At 36.2% G+C, this 24,074-nt stretch overlaps 1 protein-coding gene across 1 annotated transcript in view; it reads right to left on the minus strand.

Annotated features, from left to right (window-relative positions):
* Positions 1-6,106: 6,106 nt before the first annotated feature.
* The window catches only part of Ubc6 (ubiquitin conjugating enzyme 6), a 29,665-nt gene continuing 11,697 nt past the window's right edge, over positions 6,107-24,074 (minus strand). The window contains exons 2-3 of the mRNA XM_075290665.1: positions 6,495-6,780; positions 6,107-6,407 (exon numbers count right to left, since the gene is read on the minus strand). Of these exons, the coding sequence (XP_075146780.1) occupies positions 6,282-6,407; positions 6,495-6,780 (412 nt within the window). The 3' untranslated portion in view covers positions 6,107-6,281. The remainder of the gene's footprint in view (positions 6,408-6,494; positions 6,781-24,074) is intronic.

The raw sequence follows: 24,074 nt of genomic DNA on the forward strand, positions 1-24,074 counted from the left end.
TCCATTTGAACGCCTCCTTCGTCAGCCGAAATCGTCCATCGTGACTTTCTAACAGTGCACACCATTTCAAACCCATGTACTTACACCAATAACAATGTGCACTTTTATTCCTTATTTGTCGCCGAATTCTTTTATATTCATCTCATCCTCCAATTAGGAAGGAATTCGGACGAATGTAAAAAGAGATATGGGTCCATAACATATAATGCAATACAATTTACTTTTTACTATGAAATCTTCAAAAATATGTGTTTTTCTAAATTCTATTTTGTGCGGCTAACTTAATTTTGTCATTTCATTTGTTCTGCTTCGTTTTTTGCTGTTGGCAATACTAGAGAAATTGCATCAAATTTCGATCGAATGCCATGATCCAAACTTTTAATCGTATCGACAATTTTTTCGATACGATTATGAATTCGATATCGTCGATATCTTGGCGTCGTTCTAAATTGATCTAATAAAGCACCTAATTATTGCAATGATGAGAAACTTTTTTGTAGTAACTTGGCGTCGAACAACTTCTCAATAGTGACGGCGCTTTTCCAACGAGTTTTTGATGTCGTATACGATTGTTTTCGACGTGGTGGGGATTCTCAGTAGTGCCGTCAAATTCAAAAAATGTTGCCAGGCATATCTCTTTTTACATTCTTCCGAATTCCTTCCTAATTGGAGGATGAGATGGATATAAAATAATTCGGCGACAAATAAGGAATAAAAGTGCACATTTGCCAAGCTAGGATGCTCGCTCCCAAACTCGACTATGACCAATTTTTGTTTAACTTTTATTGGAGTTGCATTAGTCCAAGTATTCAAAATATGTTCATTGTATGTAAATTTACTACAAATTACAACAACCCAGGAAAAAAGCGTCGCCATAAAAGTAGTGAAAATGTTCTTTTTGTATCCGGAATTGGTGAAAAATTGGCGCAGAATCGATGAATTTAACATGGGCCTGTCATAGGACAGATTAATCATTCAACCGTCGAACGGAAATGACGTGTTTTTTTAATAGCGGATAAAATCATCGTAATAAGTACCTACTACGAATTTCAAGTGTGGTGGGATATTAGGCCACCATGCAAAGAAATTCAAAGACATCCACTGGGTTGCTAACTTCAGGGCCCAGTGGACGGGTATCGACTGGAGTTATAAATTTGGGCAATGACCAAGAGTTAGGCCCAATTAGTCGACCTGTAGACGGGTCGACAGGTGGCGACACTTTGACAAGTCGAACCTTTTCCAACGGGTAACGGCATCAAAAGGAGGTAATCCCTCACGAAAGAGATTCAAGGAACGCAGAAATGCTTTGTTTATCCTAAAGAAATTAGGATCAGTCGACCCAAACACGTTGTCGGCTAAACAAAGCGATTCCTTAAAATGGGCTCAAGGAATTCTTGAGGCTGGAAAAAGGGAACGATCACCGGATGAGCTGCCATCCTCTAAAATGGATCAACGATCGTTTGCCTCAGTTGCTAAAGACAGTCTTTTGATGGCTATCATTAATAAAGGAGCATTGGACGGTATGGTTCCAAAGCAAAAATGGGGGGAAATTGAGAATGCTTTGTCTGGCGTCTACTCACAGGTGCTGGAAAAGTTTCCCAGCCCAGATCCTCGACACCAAGAGGCTGGTTGGTATCAAGGACGATTTAAGCTAGTCGCATTTGAGGGCAAGAGGTCTATAGAATGTTTTAAAGCCGCTCTGATACTAATTGGTGAAGTTTGGGAAGGAGCTGCTCTAGAGTTAGTCGAGAAGAAAGACCGGCTAGACCTAGAGCACATGCGTGTATACCTGCAAACCCTCCTGACCCTGAATCTATTTTAAATAGACAGAAACAATGCAATCCAGATCTTCCAACAGCTGATTGGAAGGTTGGCCGTTTGGATGAAGTGGATGGACCAAGACGGCATGCAGTGTTTATATTGAACACTCAGTCTTTGCTACATCTAGCAAAGTCTCAGGGCCGTGTATGTTATGGCTTTCATTATATACAAATGAAGGTATATAAAAACGATCAGCTAATGGATTCGGAAATCGACAAGCCTCTGTCTGAATCAGAAATAAGCGGATCCTCTTGCGAAGTCGAGGGAGATACCAAAGATGCAGGTTTGGATAGTCACCGTATGCAAGAGGAGGCTTCTATTGCCTCAAAACTCACCAAACTTGAACCTATGGTTATTGCGAGAGTCACCGAGATCTCTGAAGAGGATATTCTTGATGACTCGATTGAAACGGCTGATGTGACGGTTGTTGAAAATCTCGATGGTCCTACGGATCCTCCAGATAAATCTTCACCATTGTAAGGCTGCATGTGCTGTCTTAAAAGTTCTCCTGATGAAAGGGGACATAGATATAGTTCTTATTCAAGAACCATATGTTTATAGAAACAAAATATGTGAATTAAGTACTCCGGGGTTCAAACTATTGCAGTATACTGGTAATGATGTAAATCGAGCCTGTATAATTGCTAAAAACGAGCTCAACTTGTTTCTGCTTTCTTCAATGTACAATACAGACACGGTCGTTGCCAGTTTAGAAATAGCCAAATGCAAATATTGGATATCTTCGGTCTACATGGGACATGATAGGGAGGTGCCTCCATGTGCCGTTAACACCTTAGTTGAGGAGTTATTGAAAACAAAGACAAAACTCATTATGGGATGCGATGCAAATGCACATCATAGTGTATGGGGAAGTGGTGACATTAATACAAAAGGAGAGTCACTCCTAGAGTTTATTTTGCATACTAATTTGGTAGTTTGCAATAAAGGAGATGCCCCAACCTTTCTTACTAAAAACAGGCAATTGTAATGGAGAATTGTAAGGGTTGTAACGACACCAAGCAAATATGGCCCCATTTAAACTTAAACCGCACTCTAGATATCCTAGTGTTCTCGAGACGCCAGATATCACTCCTGATATCTGCTATAACGGATCGCTGCCTGATAGCCGATTTTGCAAAAACTATTGACGCGAAGTATAATGACTATTGTATGAGCTGTCATGATGCGGAGGAAAAGGAATCAATAAAACACCTCTTGTGTGAGTGCCCTGCATTTTGTGTAAGGTGTTTAGGGGCATATAGCTTGAGATTACTGGCGGACCTGGAAAACGTTAACTTAAGCAGTCTGCTAATGTTTTTGGAACAATCTGGTTGGTTCAACAGAAGAAAATAATCGAGAAGGTTCAACGGTTAAAACTAGAAGTGCCCATATGTAATAGGTACTTTTAGTTAATGTGGTATCACAATGGACTGAATAGTCTAAGTGAGCCTGAATCTTAATCGGGCTGCCACTTTAACCTAAACTAACCTATAGGACAGATGTCCACCATTTTAACAGCCGTTGCACTGAATTTGCATCGCTTCTTAAGGTGTGATGCGAATTCAGTGTTTTGGTTGTGAATTAAGAAATATAATGATATTATGATAAATAAATCACCCTTCTTCCTGAAGTCACCCTCGCCGTCGCTTTTAGTCTGTCGCCACTAATTGGTATTCCGTTCGTCTGTGCAGCTAAAATAAAGAACTTCTTTGGGATGACATCTTTGGAAGTGCAATTAAAGTTGTGCTTTTAGAAGAACTTCCAAATTGTTTTGCTGGGAATTCGAACTAAAACTAATATATTTACTATTCGAAGTGAAAAAGGTTTTACGATTGCAATTTACCAATCGAAAAAATTGTCGATCAAACAAACTCGATATCGACTCCCGTGATCCGAAAAATTTAGATTTCGATCAAGTTGTTTGGATCGACAATTTTTTCGATTGGTAAATTGCAATCGTAAAACATTTTCACTTGTTTTTTTACATTGTTTTCGCCATATATTAATAGTAAATATATTAGTTGTAGTTCGAATTGTTGCTAATTTGTAGTAAATTTACATAAAATGAACATATTTTGAATATTTAGGACTAATGCAACTCCAATAAAAGTTAATCAAAAATTGGTCATAGTCGAGTTCGGGAGTGAGCATCCTAGCTTGGCAAACAACCATATATAAAGTGCATATGCTAGATCGATATCCAAGAGATTGTGATCAACCAAATACCGTACCATTCCGTGACAACATAACGCTTCTGGACCACCTTGTAAGAATAGTGAATTATGAAGGCTTCCACTCGCAAAAATTGTAAGACGGCAGACAATTGTAAAGTGATAGAATTGACGTTGACATGCCACCAAAAATTATTTTCCATTTGAACGCCTCCTTAGTCAGCCGAAATCGTCCATTGAGCCTGCAAAAGGTGACTTTCTAACAGTGCACACCATTTCAAACCCATGTACTTACACCAATAACAATGTGCACTTTTATTCCTTATTTGTCGCCGAATTAGTCATCTCATCCTCCAATTAGGAAGAAATTCGGAGGAATGTATGGGTCCATAAGATATAATGCAATACAATTTACTTTTTACTTTGAAACCTCCAAAAACATGTTTTTTTTTTCTACATTCTATTTTGTGACGCTAACTTAATTTTGTCATTTCATTTTGTTCTGCTTCGTTTTTTGCTGTTGGCAACGCTTAAGAAATTGCACCAAATTTCGATCGAATCCCGTGATCCAAACTTTTAATCGTATCGACAATTTTTTCGATACGATTATGAATTCGATATCGAATGCCGTGATTAGCCCCCAGGTCTGTGACGGTGTAAATTGTAGTGCGGAACACTTCTTAAGTGTAACACTTCACGAAAGCGATACATGTGTGTACACCAACGTCATTTATTGGAAAAATCACGTTATTTATATTCATTCTTTCCAATAAACCCACAATAAAAACGCAAGATATTCTATTCTTTACCATATACTTTAATAATGATGATTTGATTCAGATTTTATTTTATTACTTCTTTTTTTTAATTACATTTATAATAGTAATAATTATAAATTTACTTTAACATAACTCTAAAAATAAGATTGAGAATAATTTAAAAAAACAAAAAATATATAAAGAAATAGAAATATAGGCAAATATTTCATTGCGAGAATTGAGGTTCTAAAACCAGGGAAAACATCATAATACAAAAAATTAAGTGTAGATGCTAGAAGATAAACAAAAGATTTTAGGGTAGAACGAGATAAATTATAAAAAAAAAAAAAAAAAACAATAATAGGGGGGCAGAAAATAGAGAATTCAGTAGGCAAAAGAACAATGTTTTTTAAACTTTTCTAAAATAATATGTATACTATATCAAATAAAAAAAAGATAAACGACAAAGTTTTACAACTAAAGCTAAGAAATAATGAACAAAGTTTATTATTGTTTTCCTTTTTTGTTTTGTTTGTAATTTAAATATTTATATATATAGATTGAATTGATTTTGTTGTTGCTTTATTTTTTTTTTTAATTTAATTCTTCTTCATCAATATATTTAAACATTAATATTTTATGTTTTAATGTAAGTTTATAAAGAGTGAATGTGGGTAAGGATAGAGGAGGGGTGTATTTGAATGTATGTCTTATAAGACTGTTCATTGTTTTTCGTGTTTTTCACTCATTTATGGTAGGGAGTAGGGACATTTATGATTTTGTTTCACATACTGTTTTCTTTTCCTGTTGCCATTTCGCAATTTCGCATATGTATATCCTTCCTTTGAATATATGATTTAAGATTTATTTTTATTAAAATAAAAGGCGAGTATTCACATCTCTCTTCCCTCCATTAGTAAGTATTGCTATTTAATAATTGCCTTTTTAGGGTGGGGGAGGACTGAGGAATTTTTGAGGTAAACCAAGAAGAGTTCTCATAAAATCAAAAAGAAAAACCAAAACTATAGATAACTAGGTATAGTAGTAATCGTAGTTATAAGCTGCTTATTTTTTTAAAAATTTTATCCATTTGTGTATTGTGTTAAAATGTTCCTTTTTTCCTTATTTTGTTTGTTTTTTTTTTTCTTTGTTTGCTTTTAAAGTATTCGATATTTTTGCTTTTATAATTAATTTGGATTTTCAACATTTGTTTGTTTTTGTTGTGGGTGAAACGACGACTACGAATAAAACTGTATACTTATATATTTCCTCTTTGGGCTCCTATATATATATATCTATATATTCTGTACTGTACTGTCTGCGCGGAAGGGACGCGAGCGAGAGTGAAAGGAGGGATTGGTTTTTGGTTTATTTATTGTTTGATAATTAGCATTTTTTATAAAACTGAATGGATTGTGAAAATGAACTCCAGGTGAAAATGTTTTTGCTGTTGTTGTTGTTGTTGTGGTTGTTCTTTAAGATTAATTTTCATTAAATTAAAGGCTTTAATAACGGCGGCAACGGCGAATGGCTAATCGATGAAACTTTGTTCTACACAAGCTTTCACTCGTTTCTCGTATTCCCGACGATTTTCCTTATAAAGTTGGGCAGCTGTCGAATTAGCTGGAGAATTAGGATTTGGATCACTCAATAAAGACTGTAAATGTGGAAAAAATAAGAATAAAATAAAATAAATAACACTTGGCTCTTTGATTACTATTTTTTTTTTGTTTTTTCATTATACCTGTATTGAAGTTAATATAGCTGATACATCATATGTGGGACTCCATCTGTTTTGTAAAATATCCAAACAAATGCCTCCATCAGCATAAACATTGGGATGAAATACTTTTGATACAAATCTAACCGTTGGCGGTTTATTGGGATATTCTTCGGTGAATTCTATTGTTAATTTGAATGTACCATCTTCGAAGGGTGTGTCATGTGGACCAAAAATCACAGCATTCCATATCATAATATTATTATCTGTGGGCGCTCCAGAAACACCAGTTGGTGGATCTTCTTGAAGTCTGAAATTCATACAAAAAAAAAATTGAAAAATTAGAATTTTGGTATTTTCTTTATGTTATTATCTAAAGGCCGAGCACAATTTATATTATAACAAAGGCAAAAGACTAAAGTAAAATTATGACAGTATAAGACTTGCTGCTAATAACTAGTTCACATGAAACACTTAGGGCGATTTCGTCTCTGTGAAAAAAACTGTGACTTTAGTGTTACACTACTTTTTCCCCCACTATCAGATTCGAAAATGCTTAGGGAATTTTGTGCTTGAATTTCTGAATTAGGAATTTTAATGAGAATTAAAAAATTAATATTTATGATTTAGAAATAATCGACTTTGCGAACTTTTCCATTTTGCCAGGCCGAATCTTATGTACACTCCACCATGGATTGCGTAGAAACTTCTACTAAAGACTGTCATCTACAATCGAATTACTGGGGTTGCGGTAACATTTGCCGATGACAAGGTATCTTAAAACTTCTTAACACCGTCTTCTAAATTCCCTACGGGAAATTGGTGCAAATTGGCGGACCCATCACAGAACTGGTTCCGATGCTCCAGTTAGTTGCAATTTTTAAATAGTCGTATTTATTGATTTCCGTAGTCACTTGATATTAAAATCTTTTTGGATCTACACATTTGGTGAAATAAAATTATCAGAATAACCTTTTGTTCGACATATTTCAAATGTTTTCAAATGTTCGAATGCGATTCGGATGTCCAAACTGAAACAGATTTCTAAGAGCCACCGTGAGCCACCGTGGTGCAATGGTTAGCATGCCCGCCTTGCATACACAAGGTCGTTGGTTCGATTCCTGCTACGACCGAACACCAAAAAGTTTTTCAGCGGTGGATTATCCCACCTCAGCAATGCTGGTGACATTTCTGAGGGTTTCAAAGCTTCTCTAAGTGGTTTCACTGGAATGTGGAACGCCGTTCGGACTCGGCTATAAAAGGAGGTCCCTTGTCATTGAGCTTAACATGGAATCGGGCAGCACTCAGTGATAAGAGAGAAGTTCACCACTGTGGTATCACAATGGACTGAATAGTCTAAGTGAGCCTGATACATCGGGCTGCCACATAACCTAACCTAACCTATCCTAAGAGTTTGTCCGAGTGTGAGTCCTGAGGACCTGTCTATGGTGTGCTCCTGCTAAATTGTCCCAGGACGTGTCCTTTGGAATGAGTCCAAGACGTGTCCTAAAGTGTAAATTTACGCCGTCAATGACAAACCCATGTTAAAGTGACCGATCCCTTCCATACATTTTGACCAGAACTGGGACTGGTCCATACAAACCAGGGACTAGTCCTGTACCGGTCCTGTGGTTGTTCCATTTCCCGTAGGGTTGTAAGTTAGTCCATGCGGGGTATATATTAAACAAAAAAAGGCCGATTAAATACGTATATAATTCAGTTTGACAAAATTTTCTAGAGAAATAAAATTTTGACAAAATTTTCTATAGAAATAAAATTTTGACAAAATTTTCTATAGAAATAAAATTTTGACAAAATTTTCTATAGAAATAAAATTTTGACAAAATTTTCTATAGAAATAAAATTTTGACAAAATTTTTTATTTTGACAAAATTTTCTATGGGAATAAAATTTTGACAAAATTTTCTATAGAAATAAAATTTTGACAAAATTTTCTATAGAAATAAAATTTTGACAAAATTTTTTATAGAAATAAAATTTTGACAAAATTTTCTATAGGAATAAAATTTTGACAAAATTTTCTATAAAAATAAAATTTTGACACAACTTTCTACAGTAATAAAATTTTGACAAAATTTTCTATAGAAATAAAATTTTGATAGATTATTTTTGGCGATTTGGACCAATGTGATTGATCCAACGTGATGTGATTGGCCATCGGCTATATATAACTATAGACCGATATGGACTAGTTTTTGCATGGTTGTTAGTGGCCCTGTACTAGCACTGGGTATCGATTTATATGGGGGCTATATATAATTATGAACTGATATGGACCAATTATTGCCTGAAATTTCAATCACTGAATTTGACTGAAATTTCAATCACACTCACGCACATTCACGAAACAAAATGTTTATTCACGCACGATACGTTTGGTAACCACTCACGCACATTCACGAAATGAAAATCAGTCACGCACGAACTACTTTTAAAGAATCACGTTCACGCACGATTCAAGACGATTCTCGTGATTCACTAGCCTCACGACATTTTCCAAACGTAAATCAGCAAAGGTAATAAAATTCAAAAATAGAATATACGAGTAGTTCGAGGGCTAAATTAATTTCAGTTAACATACGAGTATGTATTAAATCTTGATTTTTTTCGTGAGCGTGATTTTGCAGACATTTTATTCACGCACATTTCCGAACCGATTTTATGTATCACGCACGACTCATTCACGCACATTCACGAGACTTGCTTTGGATTTTGGTCACGACTCACGTGATTCACGTGTGAATCACGCGTGTCACGAGAATTTCGTGTCACGGGCATACCTCTACTCTGGAGGTCAGATCTGGGGATGGGTTTATATGGGTGCTATATATAATTATGAACCGATGTGGACCAATTTTTGGATGGTTGTTAGAGACAATATACCAACACCACGTACCAAATTTCAACCGAATCGAAAGAAATATTCTCCTCTTAGAGGCTCCGCAAGCCACATCTGGGGATCGGTTTATATGGGGGCTATAAATAATTATGTACTGATGTGCATCAATTTTTGCATGGTTGTTAGAGACCATATACCAACACCATGTACCAAATTTCAGCCAGATCGGATGAAATATGCTTCTCTTAGAGGCTCCGCAAGCCAAATCTAGGAATCCGTTTATATGGGGGCTATACGTAAAAGTGAACCGATATAGCCAATTTACAATACCATCCGACCTACATCAATAACAACTACTTGTGCCATGATTCAAGTCGATAGCTTTTTTCGTTCGGAAGTTAGCGTGATTTCAACAGACGGACGGAAATGCTTAGATCGACTCAGAATTTCACCACGACCCAGAATATATATGTAGTTTATGGGATCTTAGAGCAATATTTCGATGTGTTACAAACGAATTGACAAAGTTAATATACCCCCCATCCTACGGTGGAGGGTATAAAAAAAGTGATGATTTTTTAAATTTTTAATTGAAAATGTATTTCAAACAATTAATTGTTAATCAAACTAAAAAGCCAATTCAGAAAGTAATTGAAAATAGTTACCGTTTTTAATTAAAAAATTAATTGAGTTTTGCAATCAACATCAATTAAAGTTTTAATTGAATCAATTAACAAATTAATTGAAATTTTCTAATGGAATCAATTAATTTTTTAATCAATAATTTTTTATATGCACAATTAAAACTGTGATTGATCACCTATCATTTTCGTGATTGAAGACATTTCAATTAAAAAATTAATTGGATCACCCAGCAAAAAAAGCGTCTCCAAAAAAGTAATGAAAATGTTCTTTTTGGATCCGGAAGTGGTGCAAAATTGACGTAGAAGCAATGAATTTAACATGGGCTTGTCATAGGACGGAAGTCCTCCCTTTCAACAGTCGTTGCACTGAATTTGCATCACTTTTTAAGGTGTGATCCGAATTCAATGTTGTGGATGTAAATAAACAAATTTTGTTACATTTTGTCAAATAAATAATTTTTATAATTTTTTTATAATTTTAAAGGATTCTAACGCTTGTCGGAAACGTTTGACTACAAATATTTTCAAAAATTCACAATTTTTTCAGATTGGAATTCGAATTTTTTCGACAAAATTTAAATGATTTCTACCATTTTATGAATTCTTACTCTGTTTTTAACCTATTTGAAACAAAAAATTTTAAAATTAACCATTAAAGGTATGAAAAAACCAAGTTATAAAAAATTGAACTAAAAGAACTTTCTGGTTAGTTAAAATAAAGAACATCACTGGGAGTGCATCTCCTGGAAGTGCTTTTACCCAGCAAAAACTAGGTAACCACATCTAATTACAATTGACATTACCAGAAGTAAAGCTGTCATTACACGTTGCATTACATTGCGGCGAGTTATAATGACTAACTTGTAATGACAATAATAAATACTTCTCGGTAATTTTCGAATTGTTATTCTCAAATCTTAGGCAGTTGTAGTTAACGAATTAATAAAATAGAATAAATGATGGTACCATTAGGTATAATTATTCACATAATCCAGCACTTACATAAAAAATCAAAAAGAATATGTAATGTAACGGTAATTCTGAAAATTTTTCCGTTAAGAAATTTTTACCACAAATATTTCATAATAATTGTGTTTAATGACATTATCATATTATGTTTTAAATAAATGCTTTCTTATACCTCATTCACATTACACTTCCAAAATGCGCTTAAACTAAATTTCAAATGCCATTTGCCTTATAAAAAAGAGACTTAAAATCCACTTTTAGTAGATTTCGAACCTTATGTGAATTGGCTATTGGATATATTATAACGTAATTCACCCATACAACTCCCTTAAACAACCTACATTTATTTCTATTTTAAGTGTGAATATAATTTTTGTGTAATCTTATTTAGATTATTTATTAGATTTTTTGTTTATTTATACAATATTCGTTTCTATTCATTCGCCCTATTTGGATCCATTGTAATCGGCGATAGAAACCAATATTTTCGAGATTTGGTTGCCTGAGACAATAAGTGGCTATTTTGCAAGCTTTGGTGTATCTACGAATAAGTCATTACATATTAGGTGATTATATGCTTTAAATGCACTACTTATTTTATCGCCGAAAGTATGCCTGGGGAGAAGTACTTTCCTTCTAGGACATGCGTATGTAAATGTAATCCGAAGCGATGCCAATTAATAAGTGGTTATTAATTTTTAAATAGGCTTACCTACAGGATTACCGGGTAATGAGAGTTTTTGCTGTGTAAAGTTGTGCCTTTGGAAAAACTTCCAAATTTTTTTGCTGGGGAGTTATAAAAAATTGACTCAAATGAACTTCCTCTGCAGTTAAAATAAAGAACATTTTTGGAAGTGCTTCTAAAGTTGTGCCTTTAGAAGAACTTCCAATTTTTTTTTGCTGGGCAATTAATTTCGTGATTGAATCAGAAAATTTTTTTATGTACATGTAAATATTTCACAACTAGACTGACACATCATTTTGCATATTAGTAAACTGACTTAATAATCAATAAAAATCATTCAACTGCATCGAATGATAATGATTCAGAATCTCAGATAGTCATACTATAAACTTAAATTAAATTGTTATGTTATTTTCTTAACAAAAAGAAGTCATCATCATCATCATAAAATTAATGCGTCATTTTTTTAATTTTAATTTTATTTTTTTTTTTTTTAGTATTTTTGCGTCATTTTAATAGTTCTGACAAATTTGGAAATTGTTAAATGTTTACCGCTTTCGCTACCGGGTATTGCTTAATGTGGTGGTTATTGTTGTAACAACAACAACAACAAAGCAATAATGAAAACTACGATAATAGTAACAAGAAAGCTTAAAAAGAAATTGCTTTTTGTTGCCACCACTTGAATTAAAAAAAAAAAAAAAAAAAAACAAAAAACGATTGCATCAGGTGCTTACTTTTTCGTTAGTTTTGTTTGTTGCCTTTATTATTTATCTTGAGAATGGAAGCGCATAGTGAAACCAAATGGTGGAGAGGTTGTATAGTGTTTAGGAATTGGTTTTTATTTTTTTTGTATTTGTTGATGGTTGATTGGCTAAAGGCCAGACATTATTTTTCTACTTTTTCACTTTTGTTTTTGCCATCTCAAAACGTTGAACTTGTTATTAAATGAATTTGCCACGACAATGTGGCTAGAAGCTATTAACGTAGAAGCAGAGTACAAGAATTCTCTATATATGTGATTTGGATTTGAATAAATCATAATGCTCAGGGTGGGTTTAATTTATTGATGGTAAACAATGGCCAATAATTTATGACCGAATTATAATAATCCATAATTCCAACACTTCGATTGGATTTATAACCACCTTCTTTGCACAGGACGTTAAACATTTCCAGCTTACTAAGTTAAAGTAAACAAGTAAGTAAAGTCGGGCGGGGCCGACTATATTATACCCTTCACCACTTTGTAGACCAAAATTTGTGTTACCATCTCAACTCCTTCATGAAAGTTTATATTCCCATATACAAATATTTATATCTTAACCGATTTGTGGGTATTTTGACCTAAATCGGAAAAAACATATATATGGAAGCTATATCGAAATCTGAACCGATTTCAATAAAATTTCACATGCATAGTTACTATGTTAATTTTACTCCCTCTGAAAATTTTCACGTAAATCAGAGTAAAACTTTTGCCCCTGTGGTCATATTAGTCCAAATCGGGCGAATGATATATATGGGAGCTACACATGTGGTCAAAATAATAAGTACAAGTTGGCATTTTTTCTTTTTTGTCCTAACTCTAACATATTGTTTAATTTGGTGTTGTATCTACGTCATGTCACTAAAGTTCAATATTGGCAGCACTGATTCAATAAGAAAATTATACCCTGTACCACAGTAGTGGTGAAGGGTATAAAAACGCAAAAATTTCATTATTTTTGTTTCCTGTATTATCTTGTGATGAAGCGCTTTATTTGGTTGGTCAAAAAATAAGTACATTATGCGTTTTTATATGAAAATGTTTAAATTTTGTAAAAACTTTGTTATTGTGTTTTTAGTGGCGATGAATTGAATGCAAATAATAAAAAATTAATAAAAATTCGTTACTAGATAAACCGAAAAAGTCATTGTAGTAGAAAAGAAAATACTGGGGTTAGCTCTAAGATTTGAGGGAAAATCTCTTTGAACGACCGTCAAATCTTTTAAGAGATCGTTACTTTGTGTTCAAAAAGACCTACAGAAAAGAAGTTCTGCGAAAACACGTGGAAAACCAAGCAAGACACTTCGAAAAACAGATAATCTTTTTGTCACTCTTCCAAAAAAAAGACCCTTTCAAATCATCCAGACAAGTTTCTGCTGAAATAGGCAATGCGATATCTGCACGATCTATTTGGCAGCGATTAGTGCATGCGAAATTACCCATCCGAACAGTCAGAAATCTTCCTACGCTACGGAAAAAAAATTTTTAAGATGAGACTATGCCTCATCAGAAAACATTATAGGTGGTCAGGAACGGTAGGTGAGAGAAAACGGCGCAATATCCTGTGGAGCGATGACACTAAAAAAAATATTCCGATATGGTACTAGTCGTAATGTTCGTCGAACCCAAGGAAAAGAATTTCATATGTGCTTCACAAAAATGACGGTCAAACATGTGAGCGGGAACATAGTGATATGGAGCTGTTTTTTTCTGGTATGGCCTAGGTCGAATTTATCGCATTACTTATAAAATGACCCTGTTCGAATATAGAAATATATTGGAGAATACAATGCTGCCTGCCGTACGCAGAAGAAAACATACCTCTAAGGTGGGTGTTTCAACAAGACAAAAATCCTAAACTCACTTCTCGCTTTATTAAAAATTGATTCCAAGACAATGACATAACCCTTCTATATTGGCCTACTCAGTCACCAGACCCTAAACCCATTGAAAACCTTTGGGGAGAGTTAAAACACAGAATTGGGAATGAAACATTCAAAAATAAACAACAACTTTGGAATTTTGTGAAGATTACATGGTAATGACAACTTAGATGAAACCAGTCGGAAGCTTGTAAGCAGTATGTCAAAGTGAGTATAAAATGTTATCAAAATAAAGTTGGATACACTGGTTATTGATAATGTAACAAAATTATGTTCAATTTAAACCAAAAAAATTTCCCGCTTTTTGGAAAATGTACTTATTATTTTGTCCATTCATTTTTGACTCTTACTTTGCCTTATTTGGATTAGCTTTTCATTTCACTTGTCTTTCCCAGAAAATTATTTACTTTTAAGTTAAATGTACGTCATTAATATGAATATTATAGACATTATTTTGCTTTTTTTGCTATATTTCTTAAATTTACCATGGAACATAAAAAAAAACTCTACTGTACTTATTATTTTGGCCACATGCGTATATCTAAGTTTGAACCGATTTCAATAAAATTTACCACACATAGTGAAACATTTTAAGCAAATCAGGACAAACCTCTGGCTTTTGAGGCCATATAAGAAAGATATATATGGGAGCTAAAGGGTGATACGGTCAAAATTTGGTCAAGGGAAAACGCGTGTAAATCGGTGAAATCATTTATTTAAAAAAATCAAATTAAATTTCTTTTTCAAGTTCAATAAATATAGTATAAAATTCAGGAAAAATATTCAGTTAGGCTTTCGCTTTTCCAAATCCGAATTGCCGGGCCTCACGCTTGGCACCTGCCATCAGATTTTGTACAGCAACCTTGTCCACCTTTTTCGCCGCAGAAAGCCAGTTTGCCTTGAACTGCTGCTCGTCCTTAGCAGTTTTTTTGGTCTTCTTTAGGTTCCGCTTGACAATAGCCCAGTATTTCTCAATTGGGCGGAGCTCTGGCGTGTTGGGTGGGTTCTTGTCCTTGGGAACCACCTGCACGTTGTTGGCGGCGTACCACTCCATGGCCTTTTTACCGTAATGGCAAGATGCCAAATCCGGCCAAAACAGTACGGAACAACCGTGTTTCTTCAGGAAAGGCAGCAGACGTTTATTCAAACACTCTTTCACGTAAATTTCTTGGTTGACAGTCCCGGAAGCTATGAAAATGCTGCTTTTCAAGCCACAGGTACAGATGGCTTGCCAAACCAGATATTTCTTTGCGAACTTTGACAGTTTTATGTGCTTGAAAATATCTGCTACCTTTCCCCTTCCTTATGCCGTATAAAACTCCTGTCCCGGAAGCTGCTTGTAGTCGGCTTTGACGTAGGTATCGTCGTCCATTACCACGCTGTCAAACTTCGTCAGCATCGTCGTGTACAGCCTCCGGGATCGCGCTTTGGCCGTCGTATTTTGTTTATCATCGCGATTTGGAGTCACTACCTTCTTGTAAGTCGATAGTCCGGCTCGTTTTTTGGCTCGATGCACGGTTGTAGACGATACACCCAGCTTATTTGCGGCATCTCGGAGAGAGAGGTTAGGATTTCGCTTGAAACTACCGGCAACTCTCTTTGTCGTCTCAGCGGCTTCCGGTTTTCGATTTCCCCCGATCCAGACTTCCTGGCTGTCGACAAACGTTCCCCAAATACTTTAATTACATTTGTAACGCTTGATTTGGGAACTTTTAGCGATTTTGCCAGTTTTGCGTGTGAGTAGCTCGAATTTTCGCGATGCGCGAGCAAAATTTTGATACGCTGCTCTTCTTGCTTGGACGGCATTTTGACAACTGAAGAGTGAATTCCAAAATCAAAATAGGAGCAACATTCTACACACACACACCTTCAAAATGAGGGTTGTTCAGGTTTTTTAAATGCAAAATTGAAAGAAATACGTCAAGTTTATATTGACCAAATTTTGACCGTATCACCCTTTACTAAATCGGAACTGATTTTAATCAAATTTGGCACACTTAACGATACTATTAAACGCAATTCTTGTGCAAAATTTTAAGCAAATCCGGACAGAACTCTGGCTTTTGTGGCCATATAAGTGCAAATCGGACAAAAGATATATATGGGAGCTATATCTAAATATGAACCGATTTGGCTGATATTTTGCATATTTTACGAGAGCCGCAAACCATATGGCTGTACGAAATTTTAAGAAAATACGTTGATAAATACGTCAATTATGGCCAGATCGGTGATAAATATATATGACAGCTATATCTAAATCTGAACCGATTTTTTCAAAATCAATAGCGATTGTCTTTGAGCCAAAGTAAAACTCTGTGCCAAATTTGAGGACGATCGGACTTAAACTGCGACCTATACTTTGCACACAAAATTACATATACAGACAGACAGACGGACATCGCTAAATCGAATCAGAATTTAATTCTAAGCCCACCAGCAGTATACTAAAAGGTGGGTCTATGACTAATATTTCTTGGTATTACATACAAATGCACAAACTTATTATACCATGTACCACAGTAGTGGTGAAGGGTATACATATTGTGGCATTATATCGCCAACTATAAATTGCTAGTTAGAAGATTTATAGGCATTTTTCCATTATTTCCATAAAGTTTGGACTTCTAGTTTTCTCCCCATACCCTTCAGTTCTTGGGACTGGTCCCAAACCGGTCGATTCACCTGTCCTTTATAGCCGGTACAGGTCCTTTAACTGGTTAGGTGACCGGTGAAATTAACATGGGGTTGTCATAGGAAGGGTCAATTGACCCCCACATAGATACCTACAAACCAATCCTTTAACCGGTTGTTTTCAACCCACCAATTAACCAGTTCAAATAGACATGTTAGAGAGACAGCTCTAAAAAAAACAAATTTTTCCACCAATGTTACTTCTTATTTCTATCAATGTTTTTTTATTTGTCTTATGTTATTTTATCTAATTTTTACAATTTGAAAAACTTTTTCGCTCCGGCCAGGTTTTGAACCTGGGTTTACTGGCAGCATAACAAAACGCCTTAACGCATTCAGCCACAAACGCCATTGAACACCCAGCGTTGAAACGTCAATTTAAATGTTTGTGATATTGGTAGAAAATGAACAAATGTAGGGAAAATATAACTGAAAAAAAAATCTAAAAATAGAACTGTCCCTGTTATAGATGCAAAAGGGCCAGAAATGTGTTAATTAACCCTGTGATAGAGACATTTGAACCGGTTAGGGGATGGGTTCATTGTGATCTAGAGACAAATTCATGAAGTGGCTACCAATTGGCTAAATACAACCAGTCCCATGACCGGTATAAAATTCCAATTGCTTGGAAAAAGGGGTCAATTGGCACCAAAAAAACTGAAGGGTAATGAATGACAACAAACACACACGCACATTATACATATCTGTCTGTCCATCTGGTAAAATAGAAAATGAAAAAAAAAAATAGTAGAAGAAAACCTTACCATTGGCAATGAACAATGAAAAAGTATTATTCATTGCATTAAATGAGAACGTAATTATTTCACTTTTGTTAGTCTACCATACAGTCTACATATATACATATTGTACAAACATACATACATATATCTATTGTAGCATCTAATTATAATTTACATTTTTTGTGTATAGAAAAATCGAAATGAACACAGGAAATACTTCTGCAATACACAATGCAAAATATTTTCAAAATTGTCATTATTTGTTGTGTGAACACACATCACACATTCAGTAAAGATTTATGATCATTCTTCTATTGTGATGAGAGGAATGAACTGTAAATGGAGGATCTCAGTTCAATATTGAAGCAACAAAAACAAGGAAAAAGCATAACAACAATATTTGCGTTTTAGCAAATAAGTTTATTGGGAAATTTCTTTGAGCATCAACCAAACAAAGAAAATCTATGGGAAAACGATTTTCAAAAACAAATTTCAAATTTCATTCCTTATTTTAAAATATAGTAAACTATTTTGAGGCAGAAATTAAAAGATGTTCCATGTGCCTCAAAGAGATGCTCTATCAGAGATTTTTCCATTTTCTATGACTGGATTAGTGCCCGGTTCAAAGCCCGGACATTTATGGGGAATTATAAAAAGAACAGTTTTCGGCCAGAAACCCTGAAATTGAAGCATCATTATGGAAAATAAGAAAGTTTGAATGGTACAAAATCACCCTTGACCAATTTGTCTCTCTTGTTCATTCAATGGGTAGGTTAGGCTAAAGTGGCAGCCCGATTAAGATTCAGGCTCACTTAGATTATTCAGTCCATTGTGATACCACATTAACTAAAAGTACCTATTACATATGGGCACTTCTAGTTTTAACCGCTGAACCTTCTCGATTATTTTCATCTGTTGAACGAACCAGATTGTTCCAAAAACATTAGCAGACTGCTTGCCCACGGGAGCCACCGTGGTGCAATGGTTAGCATGCCCGCCTTGCATACACAAGGTCGTGGGTTCGATTCCTGCTTCGACCGAACACCAAAAAAGTTTTCCAGCGATGGATTATCCCACCTCAGTAATGCTGGTGACGTTTCTGAGGGTTTCAAAGCTTCTCTAAGTGGTTTCACTGCAAGGTGGAACGCCGTTCGGACTCGGCTATAAAAAGGAGGTCCCTTGTCATTGAGCTTAACATGGAATCGGGCAGCACTCAGTGATAAGAGAGAAGTTCACCAATGTGGTATTACAATGGACTGAATAGTCTAATGGCGATTTCGATTGGGAAAAAAGGTGCAACATTCTCGAAAGTGATTGCTATATACGAAAGACACTGTCATAGATTTTGGATCCCGTATCCCTCACAATATTATGAATTAACAATAACTTTGGAATGATACTATCATTTGGGCGAAAATACAATGAGGGAAAAAGTAGTGTCAACATATTTTTTGCGAATCGAAAACGCCCTAAGTGAGCCTGATACATCGGGCTGCCACCTAATCTAACCTAACCTAAGTTAACGTTTTCCAGATCCGCCAGTAATCTGAAGCTATATGCTCCTAAAAGTTGCTTGCGCTTTACACAAAATGCAGGACACTCACACAAGAGGTGTTTAATTGATTCCTTTTTCCTCCGCATCATGACAGCTCATACGTCATTATACTTCCCGTCAATAGTTTTTGCCTATCAGGCAGCGACCCATTATAGCAGATATCAGGAGTGATATCTGAAGTCTCGAGAACACTAGCATATCTAGTGTGCGGTTTAAGTTTAAATGGACCATATTTGCTTGGTGTCGTTACAACCCTTGCAATACTCCCATCGAACAATTGCCATCATAGGTTAGGTTACGTGGCAGCCCGATGTATCAGGCTCACTTAGACTATTCAGTCCATTGTGATACCACATTGGTGAAATTCTCTCTTATCACTGAGTGCTGCCCGATTCCATGTTAAGCTCAATGACAAGGGGCCTGCTTTTTATAGCCGAGTCGGAACGGCGTTCCACATTCCAGTGAAACCACTTAGAGAAGCTTTGAAACCCTCAGAAATGTCACCAGCATTACTGAGGTGGGGTAATCCACCGCTGAAAAACTTTTTGGTGTTCGGTCGAAGCAGGAATCTAACCCACGACCTTGTGTATGCAAGGCGGGCATGCTAACCATTGCACCACGGTGGCTCGTAACAGGCTTCTCACGCTGTATGAGCTTACAGGTAGCCAGGGACATACCAACAGATTCTAGGTCCCCTAGAATATGTAAGGTAGTCCCTAGCCTTGCCAACTCATCCGCTTCGCAGTTCCCCGGTATGTTCCTATGGCCTGGCACCCATATTAGATGAATATTGTACTGCTCAGCCATCTCATTGAGAGATTTGCGGCAGTCGATTACCGTTTTCGAGTTAAGGAACACAGAGTCAAGGATTTTATTGCAGGTTGACTGTCTGAGTATATATTAATGCCAACATATTTTGGAACATTATTTCTCAGCCAATTCGCCACCTCTCTTATTGCTAATATTTCAGCCTGAAAAACACTACAGTGATTAAGTAATCTTTTTGCTATTCCAAGTTCCAGATCTTTAGAATATACTCCGAAACCCACTTGTCCATCCAATTTGGAGCCATCATTGTAGAAATCTATATATCGTTTATTCCCCGGGGCCTGTGTGCACCACGCCTCACTGTTGGGAATTAGAGTTTCAAACTTTTTGTCGAAAAGTGGTCTCACCAAAGTATAATCCACTACGTTACGCACATCTGGCATTATTTTGGGGAACGATCTGTGACAGTAACTTTTTTCCGACCACAGCGATAGCTCGCGCAACCGCACAGCCGTTGTTGCAACTGACTGTTTGGCCAATATGTCTAAAGGCAATTGATGCAGCATGACATTAAGGGAATTAGTTCCTGTCTTGCTGAATGCGTCTGAGATGCAAAAGCACGCCATACGCTGAACTTTGTCTAAACTTGTCGGCTGGTGAAGTGCCGGCCACCAGACTACAACATCATATAGCATTATAGGTCTAACCACACCACAGCCGTGTATAGCCAATGTACAATTTTTGGTTTTAGTCCCCACTTTTTTCCTATTGCCTTTTTGCACGAGTACAAAGCTACCGTTGCTTTCCTCGCCTTTTCTTCAATATTACGCTTAAAGTTCAGCTTCCTGTCCAACATAACGCCAAGGTATTTTGCACACTCACCAAAGAGAATTTCAATACCCCCTAAGGAAATGGGCCTAACATTAGAACACCTCGAATAGGAATCCTCAAAATATACAATCGGTGTACGGCACTCCAGATGGATTATCCCACCTCAGTAATGCCGGTGACATTTCTGAGGTTCTCAAAGCTTCTCTAAGTGGTTTCACTGCAATGTGGAACGCCGTTCGGACTCGGCTATAAAAAGGAGGTCCCTTGTCATTGAGCTTAACATGGAATCGGGCAGCACTCAGGGATAAGGGAGAAGTTCACCAATGTGGTATCACAATGGACTGAATAGTCTAAGTGAGCCTGATACATCGGGCTGCCACCTAACCTAACCTAGTTCAAAATACAACTGATCGAAAAACGGAAAAAATTGGTGGTTTTGAGCATTAAGCTGAAAATTTTCCGACTTAATATATTCAGCATTTTTGTTGGCCGAGTCTACAACGTTGCTGAAGACAACGTTGCTGCAAAAAAATCACCGCATTTTTCGAGCTATGGCCATGCGAAAAATATAAAGAAAAAAGAAAGAAAAAACTATATAGGCTCATACGAAAGGCAACCAATGTAGCAAACTCCAGAAATTACTTTTCTCCTCTCATCGAGTCCTTCCGGCTGGGATAACTGATTTTTTGACTGGAGTCAAAAAGTTGAATATTGCGCCACCGGGCCTTTAAATTGACTCAAAATACTCCGCGTAACAGTGTGCAATGGACTTGGTCCCCAAAGAAGTCGACAAAATCCCTTCGGATCTTCGATGGTCTAGTTGAAGACTTACGTTTCATCCTAACAATGTAGTAAAATGATCTTGGTGACGTCTATAGCAAGCCCTTGACCAGAGAATGAAGCCGACCCATTTTTGTCGGCGGCGGCTGACACTAAATTTTTGCCTCCGGCTTGACGGCTAAGCCGATAAAAAATTGTCTATTCGGCGGGGCAAAATTATCTATTATAAAATCAATTTGAAGTTTTCCGAATTGTAATGAGACTAGTTGTACAACCAATCTTACAATCAAATTTACATTTCATTTAATTTTTTTTAGCTAAATTTTTGTAAAACTATTATAGCAACTTGATACTAATTGATTGAAGGTGGTGAAGTTCAAAACTTTGGCAAAAACTATAACAAATATTATTAAATTTTTCTGATATAAATCAATATTTTAGATTAATTGGCGGCTAAATTTGAGTCGAGAGGAGTTGACCATACGTTATATAGAGAACTAGCGACAGAGTTACGAGTATAATCGAAATCACTAGTCTAGAGATAAAGGGATAAAGTTTGAAATTTCAAAACTATGTTCTGATGGCCAGAATTTTAATCTGAAAGAAATTTAAAGAAATACATGCGAACGGTTCAATACAAATCCACCATATAGTCCTGAGATGGCACCGAATGACATTTTTTATTCCCGTACGTGAAAAATAAAATAAAGAGTCTACGTTTTTCAACACCTGAAGAAGCGATCGATACGTTTAGAATGCATGTTTTGGAGATACCTCAATCAGAAGGGCAAAAGTGTAGACCTTAACAATTTTGAAAAAACAAAAAACAAGTATATACCGCCGTAAGTTCGGCCAGGCCGAATCTTATGTACCCTGCACCATGGATTGCGTAGAAACTTCATCCACAATCGAATTACTTGGGTTGTTGTATCTTAAAACTTCTTAACATCGTTTTCTAAATTGTGAGTTAGTCCATACGTGGTAGAGAGCCAGAATTGAAATATGGAGGTCGCTTATATGGGGGCTATATACAATTATGAACGTGATATGGACCAATTTTTGTGTGATTGTGGATCGATTTATCTGAGGTCTATATATAACTATAGACCGATAAGGACCTAGTTACGCATGGTTGTAACGGCCATATACTAGCACAATGTACCAAATTTCAACTGACACGGATGAAATTTGCTCCTCCAAGAGGCCCCAAAACCAAATCGCGGGATCGGTTTATGGGGGCTATATATGATTATGAACTGATATAGACCACTTTTGGCATGGCTGTTAAATATCATATACTACCACCACGTACCAAATTTCAACCAGATCGGATGAATTTTGCTTCTCCAAAAGGCACCGGAGGTCAGATCTGGGGATCGGTTTATATGGGGGCTATATATAATTATGGACCGATTTCGACCAATTTTTGCATGGGTGTTTGAGGCCATATATTAACATCACGTACCAAATTTCAACCGAATCGGTTGAATTTTGCTATTCCAAGGGGCTCCGGAGGTCAAATCTGGTGATCGGTTTATATGGGGGCTATATAATTCTGGACCGACGTGGACCATTTCAGTAGAGACCATATACTAGCACCATGTCTCTTAGAGGCTCCGCAAGCCAAATCGGGGGATCGGTTTTATGGGGGCTATATATAATTATTGACCGATGTGATCCAATTTTTTCAAGGTTGTTAGAGAACATATACTTACACCATGTACCAAATTTCAGCCGGATCGGATGAAATTTGCTTCTCTTAGAGGCTCCGCAAGCCAAATCGGGTGATCGGTTTATATGGGGGCTATATATAATTATGGACCGATGTGGACCAATTTTTACATATTTGTTAGAGATCATATGCTGACACCATGTACCAAATTTCAGCCGGATCGGATGAAATTTGCTTCTCTTAGAGCAATCGCAAGCCAAATTTGGGGGTCCGTTTATATGGGGGCTATACGTAAAAGTGGACCGATATGGCCCATTTGCCATACCATCCTACATCAATAACAACTACTTGTGCCAAGTTTCAAGTCGATAGCTTGTTTCGTTCGGAAGTTAGCGTGATTTCAACAGACGGACGGACGGACATGCTCAGATCGACTCAGAATTTCACCACGACCCAGAATATATATACTTTATGGGGTCTTAGAGCAATATTTCGATGTGTTACAAACGGAATGACAAAGTTAATATACCCCCATCCTATGGTGGAGGGTATAAAAATAATAATAATAATAAAGCGATTTTCGATGACTAATACTTGTTGTCCTATAATCCCGAAATATAAAGGAATATGTGAAATTGTACTTTTCCTAATAGTATCCCAGCAAAACAGAGAAAAAAAGTCGCCAAAAAGCAGTGGAAATGTTCTTTTTGGATCCGAAAGTGATGGAAAATTGGCGCAGAAGCGACGGATTAAA

This window comes from Haematobia irritans, chromosome 1 (genome assembly GCF_050003625.1).
Source record: "Haematobia irritans isolate KBUSLIRL chromosome 1, ASM5000362v1, whole genome shotgun sequence".
NCBI lineage: Eukaryota > Metazoa > Arthropoda > Insecta > Diptera > Muscidae > Haematobia > Haematobia irritans.